Genomic DNA, 25,161 nt, shown 5'->3' with positions numbered 1-25,161 from the left:
AAGGTTGGTGGCTGTCACTATTTCCCTGATCTCTAAGGTTTTCACCCCTATATTTGGCACTGTGTTTTTTATTTAATAAGACCATTTAGAAATTCGTCTACAGATCACCTTCACTTGTGACCACCGGACAGTTCTGCTGTGCTGCCTAGGTGAGGGGCAGGGCCTGTTCCCTGAGTGCTGTAACTGGTAAGAGGGTCAGCTCTCTAGTCTGTTGCAGGTGGTAAGTGGCGAGGGGTACAGGGGGGCATCTCTCACCCTCCCACATCGCCACATGACAGACCAGTAGTGGGGACAACTCTCCCATGCTTACAACTTGGGGGCTGGCTCACCCAGGCACAACTCTGCCAACAAGGTTGGCTTTATTGTGTTACCCAGGTAAGGCGCAGGGCTTGCTCGCCTAAGTGTGGCAGCTAGTGGGGGACAGAGAAAGCTCTCCCGCTCTTGTGACCCCAGGGCCAGTTCTCATACTTGCCTTAGGCATTGATAGGCAGACAGGGGAGGGCAACTCTCCCCTGCCCATGCTGTCACAAGACAGATAGGTGCCGGGCGGTGGTGGTGCACATCTTTAATCCCAGCACTCGGGAGGCAGAGGCAGGTGGGTCTTTGTGAGTTCAAGGCCAACCTGGTCTACAGAGTGAGATCCAGGAAAGACGCAAAGCTACACAGAGAAACCCTGTCTTGAAAAAACAAAACAAAACAAAAAGACAGATAGGTAATGGGGACAGTTCTCCCATGCTTACCCACACCCGTGCTAGGAGGCTTGGCTCTATTGTGCTGCTCTGGAGAGGTGCAGGGCCTGCTCTCCTGAGTGTTGCAGCTGGTGGGGGTCAGGGACAACTCTCCTGCTCTTATGACCACAGGGCCAGCTCTCTCACTTGCCCCAGGCATTGATGGGCAGTGTGGAGAGGTCAACTCTCTGCCCATGCCACCTCCAGACAGATGAGTAATGGGGGCAGCTCTCCCTTGGTCACTGCTTCTAGCCTGGGTCACCCACACCTCCACCTCAGTGGTTAATAGTGTCCCTTCCCAACTGACTAGAGATATACTGGTGGCAGTCCCATCCAGAGAGAGGTCTGAGGGATGATTAATGTGGAAATAATCACACAGCCCAACAATTTGGCTGATTAAACAGAATAGGGAAAGATTTTGTAAAAGACTAAAACATGTATATTCTTTTTTATACTATTACAGGTGTTTCTCAGTTGGATATTTTTGTCACAAAAAGGACACAGCACACAGCTTGAGGACAAACTCTGGAAGGGACAATATAGTACCCGAATAACTGGCTCTGCCCTCTGGACAATTCCTCTGTTCAATAAGGCTAATGATAACACGTGGCTCGTAGAGGCACAAGAACTTAATGAGCTAATATTGAGTAATCAGAACAGCAGAGGCCTAGAAGAAACCATATAATTAATGCCAGCTACGCTGCATAAAGACAGGAGTCTTCTGTTTTCAAATTATTTTACCATCCTGCTTTTACTTACATTGAAAGTAAATCTCTATATTGTCAAGATTTGTGAAGCAATTTTAAATAATTTCAGGAAAGTTTTTTGTTTTTTTGATGTATTAAGCAGCTGACCTTTATTAGACCTTCAGGAAAGTTTTTGTTTGTTTGTTTGTTTGGTTTTGTCTTGTCTTTTTGAGACAGGGTTTCTTTGTGTAACAGTCCTGGCTGTCCTCGAACGTGCTTTGTAGACCTTGAACTCCCAGAGATCCACCTGTCTCTGACTCCCAGTGCTGGGAATAAAGATGTGCTCCACCATGCATTATTCCTGGCTAATTTCAGGAAGTTTTAAAACTTGACTAGAGCCAGGCGGTGGTGGCCCACGTCTTTAATCCCAGCACTGGAGAAACAGAGCCAGGTGGATCTCTGTGAGTTCAAGGCCAGCCTGATCTACAGAGTGAGTTCCAGGAAAGGCTCCAAATCTACAAAGAGAAACCCTGTCTCAAAAAACCGAAAAACAACAACAAACAAAAAAAACTTGACTAGAGTAAGACATTTGTAATCACAAATTGTACTGTAATACTTTTAACTTACTGGTTCCTAAAAATGTATTTTCTGGGGCTGGGGTTTAAGTTTGCTGGTAGAGGATGTACTTAGCATGTATAAATTCAATCCACAGCACCAAAAATAAATTGATTAATTTAGTTAAATTTCAAACCTAGAATTAAGACTATTAATCAATTAAGAAGAAAAAAATAAAAACTTTTTCATGAGCAGACAATTTCATTAAATCTAGAAAAGCAAGGACACTGTAGTAATTGTATCCCAACTGACAGTTACCTACACTGTCAAATATACAACAGTTCCCTTCGTACTGTCCTCAACACTGACCAGCGTGCAGATTCATATTTGTGTTACCATATCTCCTAAGATAATGTGGGCTTTTTCCGATGCCCTGGCATCTCAGATGGAGGAGAGTGAGGGAAATAAAGCTTCGCTTAGTCATAGAGGAGCTGCAGGGCAGGGTACTAGTCATGGTTCTCCAGGTTGGTGATCCTCCCTCCCTGTCATGGTGCTCCAGGCAGGTGGTCCTCCCTCCCAGACACCTTTCAAGTCAAGCCTGTGGAGGAACTGAGAAGCACTACTACCTTTCTGTTTTCAGCACAGACCTTCTGGATTCCCCCAGGGGAAGAAACAATTGCACAGAGGACTCCAGTGTGTATTTGGCCACAAGTGTCACAGCCAGGTGCTCTGCCTTTGTGTATTCTCTTTGAGACTTAGGAAGCACAGACTCGTACAATGCCTTGACAGTCAGTTCAAAGCTGGTGAACTTCTTCATGGAGTATGATGTCTATGTCATCTGCAGAGGAGCAATGCCCTTGTAGAATGTGTTTAGATCTTCTTTCCTACACATTCTGGGAGCAGCATCAAATTGTTAGCATGTTCTGGAAAGGTTTGAATTTGAACTTTATCAGCTCCCATAGAAACCGGGTCAACTTCAGGAAGGAATTCAGCACTAGTAGCAGCAGCCAAAAACAACAATGTGCACCAGAGTTAGCTGTTCTCACCGAGCACGCTGCTTTGAAATTTCATAAAATCCAGACTTGGACAGATTAGCCAATGAACTGGAGCCGGTCCCTTAGCCAAACCATGAATACCGTTCTGTTTCAGTACAAGTGAGAATCCATTAAATATGCCCTTGCTCTTTGGGAGGGCCACCTGCAGGTGGCATTTAAATGCATCTAGAGGCACGACATCAGTGTGCTAACAACTTAAAACCCACCAACGCCACATTAGGCGTAAGAATTCATTGGGCCAAATTCACAATTGTTCTCTTCCGTGGCATCCGCCATCAGGTTGCAGGAACAGAGGGCAGGGCAGGTTCTGTGTGGATTCAGTCAGGGCTGGTGAGGCCACCGGGCACCGGCTGCAGCTATGGTTCGTAAAGGGGCTTGCTGGTGCTAGACGGGCACCAAGACAAGAACCACCTCTCCCTAAGATGTTCAGTACCCAACCTCTCCCTCAGAAAGGCTTGCGTTTCCGGAGGCTGAGTGTCCGGACCCTCAACTCCATACCTTTTCCCTGATGAAACTTTCTAATGTTTAAAATGACTGCTGTGGGGTCTATTTGTGTAGCCATTTCCTGAGAGTAAGACGGATCATTGAGGGAAGCTCATTAAGACACAGGATGTTAAAATGGGGGTAAAAACAGCTGGAAGGCTTCGGGAAGTCCCTGAGTCTGACCAGATACACTAGGTCCCTCCCTCACCAAGCACATGTCACCTGCAAGGACTGCTGAGAGACTCTTCGACAAGCTGAGTGCCTAGAAAAGGCTCAGACACCCAAGCTACCTGAAGGAGACAGGCTCCTGTTTCCCACTTGTTGAGCTGCCCGAAAGCTGTGTAGTGCTCAGGTTCCCAGCTTTTGTGAGCCATCACCCACGCTGAGATGGCTTTTTGTTGTTATTTTGTTTTTTGAGACAGGGGTTTCTATGTGTAACTCACTTTAGAGACCAGGCTGGCCTCAAACTCACAGGGATCTGTCTGCCTCTGCCTCCCAAGTGCTGGGATTAAAGGTGTGTGTCACTACGCCTGGCTCTGGGATGACTTTTTGATGAAACTCTCTTTGAGGCATTTCTACTGCTGTGAGCAACCTCTCATCCACACTCTTGTAAGGAACCCCAATCAAACAAGCCGCCTCACCAAGTTGGACTTTGCTGGTACCCTTCCTCTGGCCTGCCATTAGCTCCTTATCTGGGATGAGAGACGTTTGTTCACGTTTTCCTGGTAATATTGTCACCCAATAGGCCTTGGGTGTAGCTTAGTCATAGTGCCTTTGCCTGGCATGTGTGAGGCTTCGGGTTTCATCCCTAGCACTGCAAAAATAAATAAATGATTGCTCTACAATGGCCTTATCTGTGCTGCGGCTGTTGATGAATTAAACCGACAAAGTGTACTTCCAAAAGTTTGTAAACTGAAAGTGTACTGTGTATATTTGTTTACAAATTTAAATTAGAGACATAAAGAAACCATGGAGCCACTAACTGACATTTGGGAAACTAAATTTCATTATTCTAGTTCTGGGAATCAAATCCGGGTGTGGTTTCTGTGGAAGCTCCCCAGATAAGCTGATACACCCATGTGTAATGGCTGATGAATTCACTTTGCACTGTAGAACACAAATTTCCAGTCTGGGCTTTGCCTCACGTTACCCTCTACTATGTAAGGACCAGCCTCTTGTCTCGATTTGACAAGATGCTCTGTGCGCCAGAATTGGAGGACAGAGTTACATATTAAATTATATATTATGACGGTGTTTGTTTATTTTTATGTATGTGTGTATTTATCTGTCTGTGCCTATGTTATATGTCTATGTGCCCTCAGAGGACAGAAAGGATGTTGGATCTCCTGGAGCTGGAGTTACCAACAATTGTGAGCCACTGATATGGTTACGGAGAACTGAGTTCTGGTTCACAGGAGGATCAGCCAGCCCTTAAGGATTGTTTGTTTTTAAACAAATGCCCTGAGTCATTAAGTGCTGGGCTGGGATACACTGGTGAAGATGGCTATGGTTAGGATCCTCATTCAGTTGACAAATAAACTGGTAATTAGAGCAGAGAAAGAACTGGTGGGCTGGAGAAATGGCTTGCAGCTAAGGGCACATACTGTCTTCCAGAGGATGGTCAACAGCCAGCACCCATGTGGTGGTGTTGGGGGCTACAACTGCTGGTATCTACAGCTCCATGGGGATCCAATGTCTCTGGCCTCTGTAGACAATCGCACTCACATGCACACATAATTAAAAATAAAAATCTCTTTTAAAAAAATAAACTGTTTAGTAGAAAATATACAGTATGCAATGGGAACGGACATTCCAGAAAAGGCTCCTAACCCAAACTGCATGTGTGTTGAGGGGAGGGCTACCAGTTCTCGAATCAAGGACCTTATAAAGTTACACTAATAACGGACTCTTCATAGAAGAGTGTTTAGAAGTAACCAGAGGCAAGGCTGAAATGAAAAGATTTTTAGGGCAAGTGGACATTTTTATGTATGTATGTGTGTATGTATGTATGTATGATTGAAACAGGGTCTCACTATTGTAGCCCTGGCTAGCCTTGAACTCCCAGATATCCTCCTGCCTCTGCCTCCCAAATTGTGGGATTAAAGGAGTGTATCATTCATGCCTAGCTCAAAGAGCCACAGAAGGATTTTCAGTGTAGGAGTGACTTCAAGTGCAATTCTTATCGCATGAATTCTGGGTAATTCTTTTGGGCTCATTACAAGAATCCCAGACCTCTTACCACTTGAAAGGGTCGATGTGGGTTGGTTATGTCTTTCTGCAGTATTCTCTTGTCTGAGAATGCCCTTTTTCTGTATATTTTCACAAGACTCAATTATAATTCAACTGCGTTGATGATTTCCAAACATCCCCCATGATTAGATTCTACCGTGAAATAACGATTTAGTCAGACCGCAGTTTTACCAGTTAGATATTGCTACATAAATTATCCCAAAATTTAGAGGCTTACAAGAACAGTAAACAGTATTTTTCACAGTTCCCAAGGGTAAGAAGGTTGGGAATGGCTTAGCTGATTTCCTCTCAGAGGTTTTTTGAGTTAATGAGGGTGCTGAAACCTTCCACAATGGCTTACCTACGTGGCAGGCAAGTAGGCAAAGGTTGTTGGCAGGAGGTCTTAGTTCTTGTCATGTGTACTTTTTGAAGGGCAGCTTGGCAGCTAGCTTTTTCTGAATGAGTGATCTAAATGAGCAAGATGGAAGCCAAAGCATTCTTTGTGATCAAGCCTCAGAAGTCACACACTGTCATTTATTTCTACAATACCCCACTGAGAACACGAGGTTAGCCCTATTCATGTGAGATTGTCAACCACAGAGTAAGTAAGACTACCAGGAAGATGAGAAACACTGAGGGCATTGTCAAGGCTAGCTAATAAGGTATCAATTGTGTTTATCTTCACTGTGGGTTCATTCATCTTATATGGAACATTGTACTCTTGTGTACTACTCACCTTTACAATAACCCACTCCAGGTAACCAAAAGTCGGTGCCCCCAACTCAGACCTAAAGATCTCCCACAGGACACCACCTTTAAAAATGTTGTTATGATTATTGTAGTACAAGAAGATAAGAAGTGGGCTGGAGAGATGGCTCATCTTTAAAATTCTTATTGTTAGTGTGTGTTCTCTTTCTGCCTTAATACTGGGTCCAGGGAAAGAACTCAGATCTCTAAGCTTCTGTAGCAAGCACCTTTACTCACTAAACCATTTTGCCATCAAAAGTTTCTTGAATTAAACTGCTTTATTTCTATTTTAAAAAATTATTATTTTTATTTTCTGTGTATGAATGTTTTGTTGTATGTATGTATGTGTACCACAGTGTACCTGGTACACATGAAGCCCGGAAGAGGAAGTGGGATCCCTTGGGACTGGGGTTACAGGTGGCTATAAACTGCCATGTGTGTGCTGGAAATTGAACCTAGGTCCTCTGAAAGGGCAGCCAGTGCTCTTAACCACTGAATCACCACTATTTACTAAACATTTTCTGAAACACTCAGTTTATAAGTCTTGTTCATCACTGTGCTGGATAGTTATATGTTAACATGACACAAGCTAAAGTCATCTGAGAGGAGGGAAACTCGATTATGAAAATGCCTCCATGGGTGTAGGAGCTGGCTCCACCCCTCACCCGAGGGGGCCTGCCCCAGTGGCTTGGACTGAATGGCTCAGCTACCACCCTGGCCCACAGCCAGGCCTGGGGTTGGCCCACCCTAACATCTATCCCATCTAGGACCTACTGGAGCTTGTGAAGGGACTGGTCCTGTGGAAAGATACCCAGAGGTGTCTGAGAGGAGTTCCAGTGAGGATCCAGTGATGATGGTGTACCAGAAACCAGAGGCCTTGAACCAGACCAATGACTCATTGCAATGAACATTTGCAAGTAAAGTTGATTGAACACAAGGGTTGGCCGTGATACACCTCGGCTCCCAATGCCACAAGGTCAATGAAGAGGTGTTGGAGAGGCAGGAAAGATGGAAGAGTGAAGACTTTTGTTTTGTTTGTTTTGTTTTTGTTTTAATTTTTCTTTTGGGGGATACTGCAGGGGTGAGGGGAGGATATGGGGGAACTGAGGTTAGAAAATTAGGGTGCATGACATGAAATTCCCAAAGAATCAATAGAGATTGTTAAATTTAAAAAATATTATAAAAAGGGAAGGAAGGGAGAGAGAGAGAGAGAGAGAGAGAGAGAGAGAGAGAGAGAGAGAGAGAGAGAAAGAAAAAAAGAGAAACCAGGTGGTGGTGGTGCACGCCTTTAATCCCAGCACTTGGGAGGCAGAGCCAGGAGGATCTCTGTGAGTTCAAGGCCAGCCTGTTCTACAGAGCGAGATCCAGGACAGGCACCAAAACAACACAGAGAAACCCTGTCACGAAAAACAAAACAAAACAAAACAAAACAAAACAAACAAACAAACAAAAAAAAAAAGAAAAGAAAAGAAAGAAAGAAAGAAAAGGAAAGGGAAAATGCTTCCATAAGATCAGGCTGTATGCAAGCCTGTAGGGCATTTTCTTAATTGGTGATTGATGGGGGAAGGCCCATGGATCCCAGGGCTGGTGGTCCTGGCTTCTATAAGAAAGCAGGCTGAGCAAGCCATGTGGAACAAGCCAGTAAGCAGCACTGTTGTTTAAAAAATAAGCAGCCTGCTGGGTGGTGGCGCACGCCTTTAATCCCAGCACTCCGGAGGCAGAGCCAGGTGGATCTTTGTGAGTTCGAGGCCAGCCTGGACTACCAAGTGAGTTCCAGGAAAGGCGCAAAGCTACACAGAGAAACTCTGTCTCGGAAAATTAAAAAAAAAAAAAAAAAAAAAAGCAGCCCTGTTACAGGGCGGAAAGATCATGAGACACAACAAAACCCAGCGTCAGAGCTTTATTGGGGGCGTAGGGGGGGGGACGGGGACGACAAAAGAACCAGACCTAGGGAAGAAGCACATGCAGAGAGCAGAGAGAGAGAGAGATAGTGGGGGGAAGGAGAGAACAGAGAGGAGAGAGGAGTCTGTGTCTGGCTTTTGAAGGACTCCTGTGCACATGCACAGGTGTGCTTACGGAGCTACGCATGCCTGTGCTGATTGTGTGACTGTGCTGCATGCATTTGTGCAATCACGCAGCACATGGATGAGGTAAGATGTAAGACCCCTTGCTGAGCTCCTGAACTGCACATGTGCTGTCATGCAGCTGGAGTGGCAGCAGAATCCTAACAAGCACCCCTCCATGGCCTCTGCATCAGCTCCTGCCTCCAGGTTCCTGCCCTCGCTGCTTTTGATGCTGAACTGTTCTATGGAACTGTGAGTGAAATAAACCTTGTCCTCCCCAAGTTGCTTTGGTCATGGTGTTTCATTACAGAAATAAAACCTTAACTAAGGCAGTCACTGACATTAAATACAACTGCCTGACATATACAGGCTGGCCTTAAACTTGGAGATCTGCCTGCCTCTGTCTAGAGTGCCTTTGCCTCCCAAGTGCTGGGATTAAAGGCATGGGCCCCTGCACCCAGCTGTGCCTAGCTCATTCTTAGGCACTTAATAAATATTTTTTTATTTAATAAATTATTCTTCAGAATGACTGTTGGTAAACATGCATAAACTTCAAGGCTGTCTGATATCTGAATATTAGAAATTTATTTTGGTTAGTTCAACTAAAGGTTATTCCCACTCACCATTTTTACATTATGTTTTTCAATTTATCAGACTTTGGAAGCTTATTTGCCATTTTATTTCTACATCATCCATGAAGAGAGAGAAACATTTGCTACAGGTACAAAAAGACCAGAGTTACAAAGTTCCCAAGAAATAAAGTACTTTCATTTTATTATACTTTGATTTTTAAAGGCACAAAATGTATAGATCCAGTTGAAATAAAAAAGGTATTTATTGAATGATTGCATAAGTTAGTTAAGATCTCTGAAATCTTGACTGGAAATCTATTAAAACTTTTCTTTGTCCCCCCACCTTTTTTTTTTAAGACAGGTTCTCACTATGTAGTCCTGGCTGGCCTGGAGTTTGATATGTAGACCAGATTGGCCTTGACGCACAGAGATGTGCCTGCCTCAACATCCCAAGTGCTAGGATTAAAGGCATGTGCCACCATGGCCAGCAATCAAAACATTTAAAAACCCTGTTCCTCCTAGTCCTGCAAGATAGGGAGGGAGTACCTAGTGCCTGAAGATTGCTTATTAGCACCTCAAAACTTGCTAGAGGAACAGTGCTTGGGTCAGTTTTGTTGAAGAGGCTCTGCTTCAGTGAACTGTGGGTCCTATTGCCTGGGAGATAATTATGCAGTATGAAAGAAACTAGACCAAAACAAGTTATGTGCACACTGTACCATTCTTCAGCTTGTGCAGAGTACATTGTAGTGACAAAGCAGGCCAGCGCAGTCGACTCTCCTCATCCTTGGGTTCCACATTTGTGGACTCAACCAACCAAATTTTCCCAATATTCCAAAATATTTGGAAATAAAATTGTATCTATACTGAACATTTTATTAATCTCTAAAGAAATAAATGTTTGCATTTTGTTAGGTATTGCATGTATTAATTTAATGCATACTCGAGGGTGTATGTTATATACAAACATATACCATTTTATAAAAGGATCTTGAACGTCTGCTGGTTTTTATTACAGGTATGGAGGGTCCTGGAACTAATCTTCTGCACACACCTAGAGACAACTGCAGTTAGAGGGTGTGATAGTCAAACATAGGAAAAAACAAACAAACAAACAAACAAACAAACAAACAAGGGTGCCTGGGACTTGGGGTTAATGAATTCGTTCATTGCCTTGATTGTCGCGATGAGTTCATGTCGAAGTTTATCAAATTGTACACTTAAATGTTTCAGTTATTCATCAATAAATCTGTTTTTGCTGTTGCTGGTTTTTTTTTTTTTTTTTTTTTTGAGGCAGGGTCTCACTATGTATCCCTGGCTGGCCTGGAACTTGCTATGTACACCAAGTGAGCCTTCAGTTTATAGCGATTCACCTGCCTCTGCCTCCCGAGTGCTGGGATTAAAAGCGTGCATCCTCACGTCTGGCTTTATAATTAAAACAAAAAAATTAAAGAGAGAAGATAGAGTTGGAACAGAGCCTCAAGATGAGGAGCCTTTAAATCTGTAAGAGCAGAAAGAAGACGTGTCAAAAGCAGATTTGGTTTTATTTTTAAGACGACGACACTCGTAACTGGCTTAGAATTTACTTCAGTCCTCTTACTTTAGCCTTCTGAGTGCTGGGATTACAGGTATGTACCGTTATTCCTAGCCTAAGGAGAAAAAAAAAAAAAACTGTTTCAGGCTGGCAAACGCCTGCAATCCCAGCACTGTGGAGTTAAAAGCAGAATCCAAAATTCAAGGTCATCTTGGGCCAAGAGCCTGGGCTTACAAGAGACTCAAAAACCACTAACTGTCTGAAATTCCAATTCCAGGGGCATTCAGCGCAATCTTCTGAGGACACTGCACACACATGATAACACAAGACATACATTCAGGCAAGATACACATGCACAAAAAAAATAACAAAATAAGCCACTAATAATAACAGTGATAAAAATAATGAACAGATTGCACCCCTTGATAGGAAAAGATAACGTGCAAGAAGCGATCACGAGTAGCCAACGTAGACCGATGCGGTAGCAAAAGAGACAGGCGTGCGCGGCTGCGGGAGCTATTTTTGGCGAACGCTGGGGTCTTGTCATTAAAGCGGAACAAGTTCTCACTGGCGGAGGCAGGGGAAGCCGAAGCCGGCAGCACCCGGGAAAGCGGCGGCTCGGCCCTTCCCGGCCGGCGGCGGGGGCGGGGCTTCGGGGTGGGCCGCAGTAAGCGCGCCCTTCACGTGACGCGCCCTCCGCGCGACGCACTCGACGCGGCCGTCACGTGGCTGCCTCGGCCCGTCTCCGGCGGAGGCGGGCGCGGGCGCGTCCCTGTGGCCAGTCACCCGGCGGAGCTGGTCGCACAATTATGAAAGACTCGACTTCTGCTGCTAGCGCCGGAGCTGAGTTAGTTCTGAGAAGGTTTCCCGGGGCTGTCCTTGTTCGGTGGCCCGTGCCACCGCCTCCGGAGACGCTTTCCGATAGATGGCTGCAGGCCGCGGAGGAGGAGGAGGAGCCGCTGCCCTTCCGGAGTCCGCCCCGTGAGGAGAATGGTAGGGAGCCGGGCCTGGCGCGGGCGGGCCTCGCGGGAGCCTGCGCGGCGCTCCGGGGAGCTCTGCGGCCCTCCGGGGCGCCGTCGCTAGCAGAGGAGCCGCCGGGTTGACACGGCGGAGGAGGGAGGGCTGGCGTGTTAACGGAAAGGGGAAGGGAGCGGGTTCCGAGCTGTGACTTGTTGGCTGTGCCGCAAGCGCTCTACAGGTACATTCTCTCTCTCTCTCTCTCTCTCTCTCTCTCTCTCTCTCTCTCTCTCTCTCTATATATATATATATACACACACACACACACACATATATACATATATGCATATATATGTATATATATATGTATATGTGTGTGTGTGTGTGTGTGTGTGTATGTATATCCGAACCGGAGTGATTTTGATGGTGTAGACGGTGATGTGGCTCGGGGTTTTCTTTAGCAAGAGTGAGGGGACGGAGAAGGGACAATTCCTGGGAGGCTGAGACAGTTCGTTGCCAGGTCTGCGTCGGACTCGCTCATCTGTTGTCCCAGACAGTTTGAAGCGAAGGTGCAGACAGGAGGGAGTCGGTGCGTTGCAGCGTTGGGGAGAGCTTTTGTTGTTGCTAAGGCCAGGAACCGGATTTGGAGATTTCTTACAAAGAAAGCCATTTAGATCAAGGACCTGAGCAGGGAAGGCATTCCTGGTCAGTAGTTTCACTTGATAGGCTTTATGCAAACTGTTCTCCCTTTGGCGAAGTCTGACAGGTTTAGTTTTCTTCCTTTCTTGTCTTTATTTTTGAGACAAGGTATCGTTATGTAGCCCTGGCTGTCCTGGAACTCACTATGTAGACTAGGTTGGCCTTTAAACTCGGAGATCCGCTTACCTCTCTACCTCTCTAGTGCTGTGATTAAAGACGTGCGCCACCACGCCGGGCTAGATTTAGAAGTGCCTTACCAAACTTAAATCAGAGTTTTACTTATAAAGTACTGTAAGTTAAACTTTGTAAGTAGTGCATTTTCCACCTTCTTTTGTAATGTGTCAGTGAAGATGAGTTTTCTGTTCGTTTGTTTGAGATCGGGTCTCTTGTAGCCCAGTGTGACCTCAAATCCTGAGACTGCCAGTGAGTTCCTTATCTTCCTGCCTTGATCTCCTGAGCACTGGGAATACAGTTGTCTGTCACCATCCCTGGCTTTTCCTATTTCCTGAAAGGAAAGTTCAAATCCTTCTACCTCCGCTAAATCATTTCCTTTTAAGTACTTCAGTGGCTTTGATGTAAAGGACTCTACTGGCGGATGAATTGAATCGAAGTGCCTTGCAAGTCGTTAAATACTGAACATATCTAGTTTTTCATTTTAGATGGTAAATAGCATAAATTTGAACATACTGACTCAATATTTTAAAAAAGCTTTCATTAACAGATGAAATTGCCCCAAAAATTACTTTGTAAGTAATTGACCATATATGGCGAATATTAATAGTATGAACTTAATATTGTTTGGACATGGATAAACTTGTTGAGAGAACAATCTCACTTTAAAATTTGAAATTGGCCGGGCGGTGGTGGCGCACGCCTTTAATCCCAGCACTCTGGAGGCAGAGCCAGGCGGATCTCTGTGAGTTCGAGGCCAGCCTGGGCTACCAAGTGAGTTCCAGGAAAGGCGCAAAGCTACACAGAGAAACCCTGTCTCGAAAAACCAAAAAAAAAAAAAATTTGAAATTGAGTCCTTTGTTTTGTTTTTGTTTTTCGGCACAGGATTTCTCTGTGTAACCCCTTGCCATCCTGGAACTTGCTCTGGCTCGTTCAGGCTGGCTTTGAACTCAGAGATTGTCCTGCTTCTAGCTCCGGAGTGGGGATTAAAGGTGTGGCCACCATACTCCAATGAAATTGAGTCTTAATTTTCTTATTTTTTTAAATACCGCTTAAATCCTGATTTCTATTGAATTGAATGGTTAACATTACAATATGCAGTTGAGTTATAGTGAAACTTTAGGATAACTTAAAATATGGATTTTGTTTTTGTTTTAAGACAGGGTTTCTCTGTGTAGTCCTGCTTGTCAGTAGACCAGGCTGGCTTCCAACTCAGATCCGCCTCCTGGATGTGGGATCAAAGGCTTGTACCACCACACCTGGCTAAAAGGTGGGTTCTTTATTCAATAATTCAGTTCAGTTTCCTCACCATTTAGGTTAATCTGACCAAAAAAGTAACAAGATACCAAACAAACAAACAAACAAACAAACAAAATTCAACTATCTGGAGTAGTTGTGCGTGTCTTTAGTCCTAGAGCCAGAGGCAGGTAGATATCTGAGTTCTAGCCAGCCAAGGTTTCGTAGTGAGTCCCTGTCTCAAAAACAAAAACACCCCCCCCCCACACACACACATAAAACCCTACAACAAAATTATATGTCATAGCTACAGGAAACCTTTGTCTTACTGTTTGATAGTCACTTGCTTATTTAGTTATGTAGTCCAAGTACTATGATACATTGGAGTGACAGAGATAGGCTGGACAAGTCTACTTTCTTTTCTTTTTAAGATTTACTTTTATTATTTTAAATTAGGTATAGATGTGTATCTTCCTGTGAGTATGTACACCTGAGTGCTGGTGCCCACAGAGGCAAGAGGTGTTGGATTCCCTGGAGTTGGCATTATAGACCACGGTGAGCCACCTGACTTGGGTGCTGGGAACCCAGTTTGGATCCTCTTTGGGAGAGCAGCAAGTGCTATTTACTGCTGAATCATCTCTCTAATCACTTTTATTTGTTTGTTTGTATTAGTGGGACTAGATCCCAAAGTCTCAAGTGAGCTAGGCAATTGCTTCAACACTGAGCTGCATCCCTTGCCCTATAGACAAATCTACCTTTAAACAGCTGACATTGTACTAGTTATGAAATAATCTACTTGTCCAGTTAAAGATATATTACTTCATGAAACAAACATTTATTGTCTCTTATGATAATAACCTTGAAGGGCAATATAAGTATGCATAACATAAAAGGAGAGTTTAATACCATTGCCTGGATTACTGTGATATACGTAGATAGGACTGCCCAAGAGAGAAAGGATTATTTTGATTAGGCTTGTAAAGGAAATAATGATTGAAGTAAAGAATAGGAATAGAGGTGGTGTGCTGGAGAGATAGCTCACAGGTTAAAAGCACTGCTTGTTCTTCCAGAAGACTGGGGTTTGATTCCCAGCACTCACGTGGCGGCTCATAGCCATCTGTAACTCCAATCCCAGAGGAATCCAGTACTCTCTTCTGATCTCCACAGGCACTGCGTGTATGTGATGCACATACATACATGGAGTCAGAATACCCATACACATAAAAATAAAGGCTGAAAAAAAACCCACAGGAGATAGGAATTGGTACTGGAGAGATGGCTAAGTGGCTGAGAGCTAGAGAAGACTGGAGTTTGGTGCCTAGTATCCATATCCAGTGGCTTAGAACCACTGGTAATTCTAACACCAGGGGATGCATGACTGTCTTCTGGTCTCATGGGCACCTGCATATACATGACTTTCTCTCTCTCTTTGTCTCTCTGTCTCTGTCTCTGTCTCTCTCTGTCTCTGTCTCTCTTTCTTACAGACACAAACACACACACGTAAAAAGAAAATAAATCTTTAAAAAGAATAGGAATTAACCTGGAATAGATGAGTTTCTGAATTGGTAATTTTAGTGCAAGGGAACTAATCTCTAGAAGAGAAGGGCATCCTTTTCTAACACTATTGTACAAAATTAGACATAGTTTGAATGAGTACAGTGTGGCAAGATAGGCAAGCATGGTGGGAATTTTATAAAGATAAGCAGCAGATTTCTGAAGGTAACATGTCATGTAGTGGAGTTTGCATTCCTCTGGAGGTGTTGGGAGTCTACAGAAGGCAACACTAGATGGTGAATTGGTATGTCATTAAATTGAGAGCAACTCATAAGACTCTGTTCTAGGCCATGGAGATGGCTCATTGGGTAAAGGTGGGAGAAAAAGTTTAAAATATTTAAAAATGAAAGAATTAGGTCACTTGAGTACAGTAATATTTCTAAATGTTTTTTATAACCAGCTGTAAAATGAAGCCATCTTTCATTTGGTCATTGTTTAAAATGTGCAGGTATAATGGTTGAAAGCTAAAATGTAAGCTAAAAGTGCTTATAGCTGGGTACATAGTTCTCTGGCAGATTGAATGCGTACCTAGTATGTGTGATGCCTTGGTTCAACTTCTAGTATTAGGGATGGGTAAATAAAAGTTTTGAAGTGGTTTACCAAAGTAAGCACTTGCAAAGCTGATGTTGGAACATTCTAGATAGAGATATTCTGACACAGTACCCTTATATTTTTGTTCAGTATATGAACACTGGATTATATACTTCCATCTTTAAAAAAAAAAAATTGACCAGTGGATTTGTTATCAGCCTTAGTTTAAAATTTTCCTTAACTCATTCACATAATACTTTTAATGATTTTTGCCATTGATAATTATTTAGTCTTGATTTCTTTTCTTTCAAAAAGGGAACTTTCAGCACAATATGGTGTGTGTGTGTGTGTGTGTGTGTGTGTGTGTGTGTGTTTCTCTCTTTTAAAAGTATGTTTTAAATTTGTTATCTGGAAGTAAATTTCAGAATACTTGAGATTAGCTTAGGATATAAGCATCATGAGGATTTGAACTCCCTGTTTATGTGATCTATAAGAACTTAGATGGGTGTCATTTTATTTTTTTAATTTGTGTGTGTGTGTGTGTGTGTGTGTGTGTGTGTGTGTATGTGTGTATGTGTATCTGTCTGGATGTATATGTACATGTGTGCAGGTGCCTGCAAAGGCCAGAGTTGTAAGATCCCCCTAAAACTGGAGTTACAGGTGGTTGTGAGCTATTTGATGGGGGTATTGGGAATCAGTTTTTGATCCTCTGGAAGAGCAGTATATGCTCTTTACTGCTGAGCCATCACTCAGGTCCCAGGTGTCACTTTTTTTTTTTTTTTTTTTTTTAAATGGAGTCTCACTAACTCTGGCTGACCTGGAAATTGCTGTGTAGACCAGACTGGCATTGAACTCATAGAGATCTGCCTGCTTCTGCCTCGCAGTTGCTAGGATTAAAAGGGTGCACCACTATGCCTGGCTCAGTGTGTCACCTTTAAATGGTATTTTGTAGCTATTAAACTAGTTTGAATGGTTCATGTATATAAATGAATTAGAGAATTGAACCTTTCAGCTTATTTTAAAAAGTTACTGATTCTAATTTGAAGTGGATTAGTACTTTTAGAGATTTATTGATCCTCTGGTTCAGTTCCATTTATATTTAGAAAATGGTTATCTAGCTAACACTTTTGGTTAGTATGCTCAGTTCCCTGAAGATTTAGAATTTTTAGAACCTATTAAGTCTTTCTGTGCGAAGGTGAGCAGTTCTTCAACTTTGGTAGACTTGGCTCTTACTGAGCATCTTTATCAGAGTAAAATCATTTTTCTCTCTTTCTTTTTAAGAATGGGTCTGGCTGTTTTGCCCAGGCTGATTTCCACCTCCTAGGCCTAAGGGATCCTTATGCCTCCACCTCCTGAATAACTGTAACTGTAGTTGTATGCTGCTCCACCTAGTCTAATGGCACAGCGTGCTATCATTATTCACTTCTAAAGGTAGACGGTCATTTTTCTCTTTGACATCAGGAGCTATGCTAGGATTAACGTCTGTGAAGCACTTTTTTTTGTCTCTCCTATCATTATTCAAACACACCAATAACTTGACACCTCAACTATCCAAATTCCAGAGTGCTGGAAACCTAACCCTTTCCTTTACTCATGGGAATTCAAGACTCCTAAGCTAAGTTATATTGAGAATTTAGCAACCTTGACAAGTTTACATATCGTAAAAGTATGAACAAAGTGAAATTTAACAGGTGTGGTTACCCACTTTTTTCTGACAGTTTGTGAGTGTGCCAAAAGTGATAGAAGAAAAGGTGGCCAAGAAGCTGTTACTATGAGGGGACGACTGGAGAAGCACTTTTTTATTTGAGAAAGAGAGCTTCACCTTACCTTTTAACATGTGAATCAAGTCTTTGTAATGTTTAAGAATATAATTTACTATAACAGACACAGGATATTGTATGTATATAATAGGCTTGAAACAAAATTTGATATGATTAGCTAGTAGATGTGGCTATTGTCCTGAATGTTTTACATATGCCAGTTATAAATTACTCAAGAAAAGTATGAATAAACACTTATTTCTCTATTAATTACCTAAGAAGATAAGCACAGTTACTTATTAAAGATTCCCAAGTTACTGAATGGTGGAAAAGGTGTTGATCTGCCTGCCAGTGGAGCTTGGTTTTTGTCTTTGTTGTTTTTTTTTTAGTTTTTTTTTTGAGACAAGGTTTCTCTGTGTAGCTTTGGTGCCTGTCCTGGATATCACTCTGTAGACCAGTCTGGCCTTGAACTCACAGAGCTCTGCCTAGGTGTGCCTCCTGAGTGCTGGGATTAAAGGCGTGCGACACCACCGCCTGGCTAGAGCTTGGTTTTAAGGAGATGTATACTTGTGAGATTTCAAATGAAAGGTGTTAAGTTTTTGTTGTTGTTGTTGTTTTGTTTTAAAGTAAGATTGGAAGCTGGAGAGATGTCTCAGTAGTTGAAGAGCACTTGCTGTTCTTCCAGAGGATCAGAGTTTGGTTCTTAGCACCTGCATTGGGCAGCTAACAATCAGCTGTAACTCCAGCTGCAGGGGGTCTGACACCCTCTTTTGACATTTGAGAGTATTAAGCACAAGGCACATATACATAATAAAAATAAAAATCTTTGTTTTTAAAAAGTAAAATCATTGTACATTCCCCCCCCCCCCCTTCCCGTTTTCCTCTGTGTAGTTCTGGCTGTTCTGGAATTCACTCTGTAGGCAAGGCTAGCCTCGGACTCAGAGATCCACCTGCCTCTGCCTCTGCCTCTGTAGTGCTGGGATTAAAGATGGCAGGTATATTTGTTGATTATACCATAATTTCTTCCAGTGACATGAAACTTAGTAGAATTTACTTTATTGTTAAGCTCCTTACATGTAGACAGGTTACATGCAACTCAGTTTTATTCATTTTACTTTGACATAGTACAGACTTAAACTACGTGAGGGATTCTTAGTAGATTGGAAAAGTCATCTACTAAACTAAATAGATTCTTTGAGAGTAAATTCTGTATTAAGGACTGAGAAACATGTATGTATCAATAAAGAGCTATGAAAATACTCAGAAATAGACCATGTATTAATACCATTTGCTTATAGTATAAAAACTAGGCTTTCTAGTAGATAATGCCCCAGTACTTATTTAGGTTTCCCCTTTTCAGAATAATTTTTGTTATATATCCAGATATTATCCTTGGCTATTGGTGGGTATATACATTTATTTGATGTATCTGGTGTTTTGTTAGGAAAAAAGTCACTTTATTAAGAGAAGCTTCCTCTAAGCATCTGCTTTGAATGAGCATGTGTAGCCAGAGGTTTCTCCAGACGAATCTCTCCCATCCATGGTTCCTCAGCCACTTATAAAATAATTACTCACTGGGTGGTTATGGCGCACACCTTTAATCCTAGCACTTGGGAGGCAGAGCCAGGTGGATCTCTGTGAGTTCAAGGCCAGCCTGGTCTCCAAAGCGAGTTCCAGGAAAAGGCGCAAAGCTACACAGAGAAACCCTGTCTCGAAAAACCAAAAAAAAAAAAAAACAAAAAAAAAACAAAACAAAAAAACAAAAAACAAAAAAAACCCCACCAAACCCCCCCAAAAAAAAAATTACTCAAAGGCTTATATTAATTACAAACTGTATGGCTCAGGCTTCTTGCTAACTAGCTCTTTCATGTTAAATTAACCCATTTCTATTAATCTATATGTTGCCACATGGCCATGGCATTACCGGTTGCTTCTTGGGCAGCAGGATGGCATCTCTCCTGACTCCACCCTTCTTTGTCTCTGTTTTCAGTTTGAATGTACCACCTAACCTTATTCTGCCTTGCCATTGAACAGCTTTATAATTAACCAATGAGAGCAACACATACTCACAGCGTACGGAAAGACATCCTACAGCAGACATATTTCCATATCTCAGGCATTTGAACACTTGGTCCCCAGTTGGCGGTGCTGTTTGGGGAGGTTTAGGTGGTACAATCTTGCTGAAGCAAGTATATCATTGGGGGTGGGCTTTGAGATTAAAAAGTCTAGTCTACTTCCAGTTCTTGCTCTGCTTCATATTTATGGTAAAGGGTGTTAGTCTCCTGTTCCTGCCGCTTTCCCACCATGATGAACTCTTATCCCTCTGAAACTGTAAGCCCTAATGAAGTCTTTGTAAGTTGCCTTGCTCGTGGTGTTTTATCACAGCAACAGGAAAGTAACTAAGCATGCAGTATTCGCCATTAACTAGTGAGCTTTCCCTTTAGCCCAGCAGTTCTCGACCTGTGAGTTTTGACCTCTTTGGCAAACCTCCGCCTCCAAAAATATTTACATTACGATTCATAACAGTAGCAAAATTACAGTTATGAAGTAGCAATGAAAATAATTTTATGGCTGGGGGTCACCACACTATGAAGAACTGTATTAAAGGGTTGCAGCGTTAGGAAAGTTGAGAACCACTGCTCTAGCTTCTTTGTGGGTTTTAGTTTTCTTAAAGTATTTATATGTGACACCCCTCTCGTCTTCCCCACCCATATTGTAGTCCAGGGCCGGCTTGGATTTACTTGGAGCAACACTGTTGGAATGTGTCTGGCTCAGAACCGTGACATTTTAAACCTAGCTAAACTACTTGAAAGCCAAGAAGAAACCCTTTAGTTCCTGATGCCTACCCAGTGCTGCATTCTGGACTCACTTATTCCAGTTCTTGTGGGTCCTGCCCCATTTACTGACTCATCCCAAAGTCTTTGTGTTCCTCTTCAGTCTCAGACCCCGTGTGTTGCCTCAGCCAACAGAGGGCCAAAAGAGTCACCCTTCGTGTTTGCAGCAAGCTCACTTCTTCCCAGAGTCTCCTTCCAGCTACTTGGAGGGTGTAAGACTGGAATTATGATGCTAGATTAGCAAACAGAACCTTTAATTGTTGCCCACCCATCCTATTATCAGGAAAATTACTGAGTTTCAATATCTGATCAGCTATAAGCAATGTTGCTAATTTCACTGTCTAGCTAGCAGTTTCGAGGGTGTTTGTTAGACTTTAAAAAAAATTTTTTTTTTACTAAATTTTATTTTAAGGTAACTAAAATTAATATATCAAAAGTTACATAATATATGTGAATGTATGTATTGTAGTTAGGGTTTTTATTGACTCAAAGCACATGGAATCTAAAAAGTCAAAAACAAGCAGAATACAGAACAATGGTTACCAGGAGTGGGATGGTAGAGTGTCAAGATAAAGACTGAAAGCCCTTTCCCACCTGATCTTCATATGGAAGAATGATGCTCCAGAAGAGCCTGTAGGGTAGGTGCGAGAGGTAGATGCTTTCTTTATAAAGGGCCATATACTCTGTGTGGCTCAGCACTTTTTGGGGCTTTTCCCCTCAGATCACTTGCCCACTCCCATTCTCAGGATGCTTTCCCTTTCTGAAACTGTCTCTATTCCTTTTTTTTTTTTTTTTTTTTTTTTTTTTGGTTTTTGGTTTTTCTGGATCTTGCTCTGTAGACCAGGCTGGCCTCGAACTCACAGAGATCCGCCTGGCTCTGCCTCCCGAGTGCTGGGATTAAAGGTGTGCGCCGCCGCCGCCGCCACCGCCACCACCACCACCACCTGGCTCTATTCCTATTTCTAATCATGTGTCATGGGTCCAGTTCTTTTCTGTGGGACATAAGAACCTAAATACTTAGGCAGGAACCTTTAGACTCAGATTCACATCTATAACATTGGGAGAGAATCGAGGGATAGTGTTTAAAGTGTTTAAATTTATACTCATAAGAGGAATACAATCTGGAAATCTAATTGACATGATGAATAATATTTTGTATACTTGAAATCTGCTGAGAGTATTTTTGGATGATACATTAGTTGAATTACAGTCGCTTCACAGTTTCAGATTGCGTACCTTGAAGATACACTACTTTTCTTACTGTTTTGTTTTGAAACTGGGTCTGGCTTACAACCCAGTTAGCCCAGAACTCTTTGTGTAGCCCAGACTGGCCTCAAACCCCTAATCCTTCTGCTTCCACCTTCTAAGTGTTGGAATCACAGGCAGTGCCACTACACCTAGATAATTCATACAGTTCTTTTTTCTTAACTTGCTTTTTTTGTTGTTGTTGTTGTTTTTGGTTTTTTGAGACAGGGTTTCTCTGTGTAACAGTCCTGGCTGTCGTAGAAGCATACAGTTCTTATTAGTCAGTTATACATCAGTAAAGATATAATTTTTTTTCGGAGGCTGGAGAGATGGCTCAGAGGTTAAGAGTACTGGCTATTCTTCCAGAGGACCCAGGTTCAGTTCCCAGCACCCATATGACAGCTCACAACTGTCTTAATTCCAGTCCCAGGGGATCTGACACCTTCATACCAATGCACATAAAATAAAGTTAAATAAATTATTTAAAAAAACGAACGAAAGAAAGAAACCGGGTGGTGGTGGTGCACACCTTTAATCCTAGCACTTGGGAGGCAGAGGCAGGTGGATTTCTGTGAGTTCGAGGCCAGCCTGGACTACAGAGTGAGTTGCAGGAAAGGCGCAAAGCTACACAAGAGAAACCCTGTTTAGAAACCACCCCCCCCCCAAAAAAAAAAAGAAAGAAAGAAAGATTTTTCTCTCCCTCTAAGAACAAAAAAGCAGGATTAGATTTATCTGCTCTATGGTTGATCTAAGAACTCTCACAAGAGATGAACAGTTGATGCTGACTTGTTGATAATCTGTGGTCTTTTTTAAAAGAAATTTTTTTATTTTTATCATTTTGTGTGTATGGGTGTTTTGCCTGCATGTATATTTGTGTACCATGTGTAAGTAATGATAGTTGAGGCTAGAAAGGGCCTCAGACTCACTAGAACTGGACTTTCAGGTGGTTGTGAGCCACAGTGTGAGTGCTGGGAATTAAACTCAGGTCCTTTGGAAGAGCAGCCAGTGCTCTTAACCAATGATTCATTTCTCCAGCACCATCTGTGGCTTTCTGAAGTCCTTATATTTCGTTGGGTCTAGGAAGATTCCTTGGAAGATGTAGTAGATATTTGTCTGTTGCAACATATGGAAGAAGGGGTATATTTGGATTTATAGTTTAGAAGGATAGAGTCTCTATCATGGTGAGGAAGGCCGACAGCAGGTGTATGAGTCATACCTGACAGTCAGGAAGCAGAGAGATTAAATTTCATCTGCATAGAGCAAGCAAAGAAAGAATGAGTTGGACAATCCTATGAAACCTTAAAGCCTGCCCCCAGTGATTATTTCCTTCAGCAAGATTCCACCCAAAGGTTACATAAAATCCCCAAACAATACCACCAGCTGGGTTCAAGTGTTCAAATACATGAGTCTGTGAGGGACATTTCTTATTCAAACTTCCACTGTAAGTTTTTGTACTCCCATGACTTTATTATATATTATTATATAAAGCAATTATTTACATACTTTATTATTTTGGAACAAGATCTTGCTCTGTAGCTCAGGTTGGCCTTGGACTCACTATAGCCCAAGCTGGCTTTAAACTAGTGTGTTGTGGGATATTTGTACGTTGTGTGAAGGTACATTGCTGTGATTGGTGTAATAAAAAGCTGAACGATCAATAGCTAGGCAGGAAGTATAAGCAGGACTTCCAGGCAGAGAAAGGAAATAGGAAGAAATAATCCGGTGCAGGAGTGCAGGAAGAGAAGCCAGTGAGTCACTGAACGAGTAATATACACACAATGGGATAGAGGAAAAAGCCACGTGATAGACTGTAGATTAATAAAAAGTTATAATTTAAGTTATAAGAGCTAGTGGGACAAGCTCTTGTAACTTAAATTATAAGAGTTAATTTAAGTTATAAGAGCTAGTGGGACAAGCCTAAGCTAAGGTCAAGCTTTCATAATTAATAGTAAGTCTCTGTGTCATTATTTGTTAGTTGGCAACCCAAAGAAAAATCTAACTATATTAGTGAGCCTTCTGCCTTAGCATCCTAAGTGCTAGATTACAGGTGTGTACTACCATTCATGGCTCTATAAAGTAAATTATAAACAACTATCTTAAGGTATCTTGCATACAAAACTGTAGTTGGAAGTTTTCCTGTGTCCAGGCCAGCGGTTGGGACAGATTTCTCCCACTCACATCTGCCAAGTAAATACACAGAGGCTTATATTAATTATAACTGCTTGGCCATTAGCTCAGGCTTTTTTACTTTAACATAGTAAAATTATATATATAATAGAACAGTTATCAAGCAGGAATTACAGTTATAATATCTAGTCTATTTGTATTTGGCAAAATTAAAGAAAATATTCTATCTATCCTATATTTATGAGTCCAAAGTTTCATGTCTAATGTATCTTTTATCATAACCAAGGAAAATTATAACTATCTACTCTTAAACTACATCAAAGACCCCAGAAGAATATATTACCTAAGTAAGTAGGAAATGCATTGTAAGCAACTTCTAAAAATCTAGAATGGTAGCGACAGCTGGCTGCCTGGACAGTCACCCATAGTTCCTCTGTAATGTTTGGGCATCCATTCTTCAGCCTACAGGCCTAGAGTCTCCCATTCGCTTCTTCCTGTGTCCTGTAGAATGTCTGGCAGTCTCCTCTGCAAAGCAGGAACCTGAAGGACCATTTCATCTTGCAAAGTTTAGTGGTTATGTTCCTGTGCGTCCTGCATGTCTGTCTAGTCAATACAACATTTTGTCAAGCAGTCAAGGCAAGAACAGTCTCTTGCTCAAATGGCTATTTTTGGCAAGAAGAAGATGAACTCCATATAGAGTGTCTTCGACGCCCATCTTTCTCTTTGAAGTAAATCATTGCTGCCAGGAGCAGATGTGTCTCATTGTCCAGAAAGCCTAAATTTTTAAACCATTTTAAATGCCATATTCTGTAGGTCTTTGAAGTGTTTGAAGATTACCTACCTAATTGAAATATATCTATGTATACCTAGAAAATGTAACTAACATGACTATAAGTTTGATTATCATGGATGACTAATTATTAATCTGTATTTTTTAATTATACAATTTCAAATGAGCCTTACAAAATACCTTAAACAAGAGTAGAAATTATGTACAGTATAACAAAATTAACTTTAAATTTGTAAGGAACTAAAATTTAGCCGGGCGGCGGTGGTGCACTCCTTTAATCTAGCACTCTTGGGGCAGAGCAAGTCAGATCTCTGTGAGTTCAAGGCCAGCCTGGTCTACAGAGGAAGATCTAGGACAGGCACCAAAACTACACAGAGAAACCCTGTCTTGAAAAAAAAAAAGAAACTAAAATCTATAGCAATTTAAAACATTTTACACAAGTTGCTGCTCTTTAAAAGCAGATTCAATAATCTATCCTTTCATCCTATCATATCTATATCCTATCCCCCTTTTTTCTTTAGAAAGATATTGACTATGACCAATAACAATTTGTAACCAATCTCTAAACAAAGACAAATATTCATAATCTAGTTTTTGGGAATGTGGGT

General features: G+C 42.1%; 1 protein-coding gene across 2 annotated transcripts in view; it reads left to right on the top strand.

Annotated features, from left to right (window-relative positions):
- The first annotated feature begins 11,537 nt into the window (after nucleotides 1–11,537).
- Nucleotides 11,538–25,161, top strand: part of Trpm7 (transient receptor potential cation channel subfamily M member 7) — a 101,264-nt gene continuing 87,640 nt past the window's right edge. For both annotated transcript variants that reach the window (XM_059261326.1, XM_059261325.1), the window contains exon 1: nucleotides 11,538–11,642. In XM_059261326.1, the coding sequence (XP_059117309.1) occupies nucleotides 11,640–11,642 (3 nt within the window). In that variant the 5' untranslated portion in view covers nucleotides 11,538–11,639. The remainder of the gene's footprint in view (nucleotides 11,643–25,161) is intronic.

Source organism: Peromyscus eremicus, chromosome 4, assembly GCF_949786415.1.
Source record: "Peromyscus eremicus chromosome 4, PerEre_H2_v1, whole genome shotgun sequence".
NCBI lineage: Eukaryota > Metazoa > Chordata > Mammalia > Rodentia > Cricetidae > Peromyscus > Peromyscus eremicus.
Note: the sequence above shows the minus strand (reverse complement) of the source record. Positions and strands in the feature narration are given on the sequence as shown.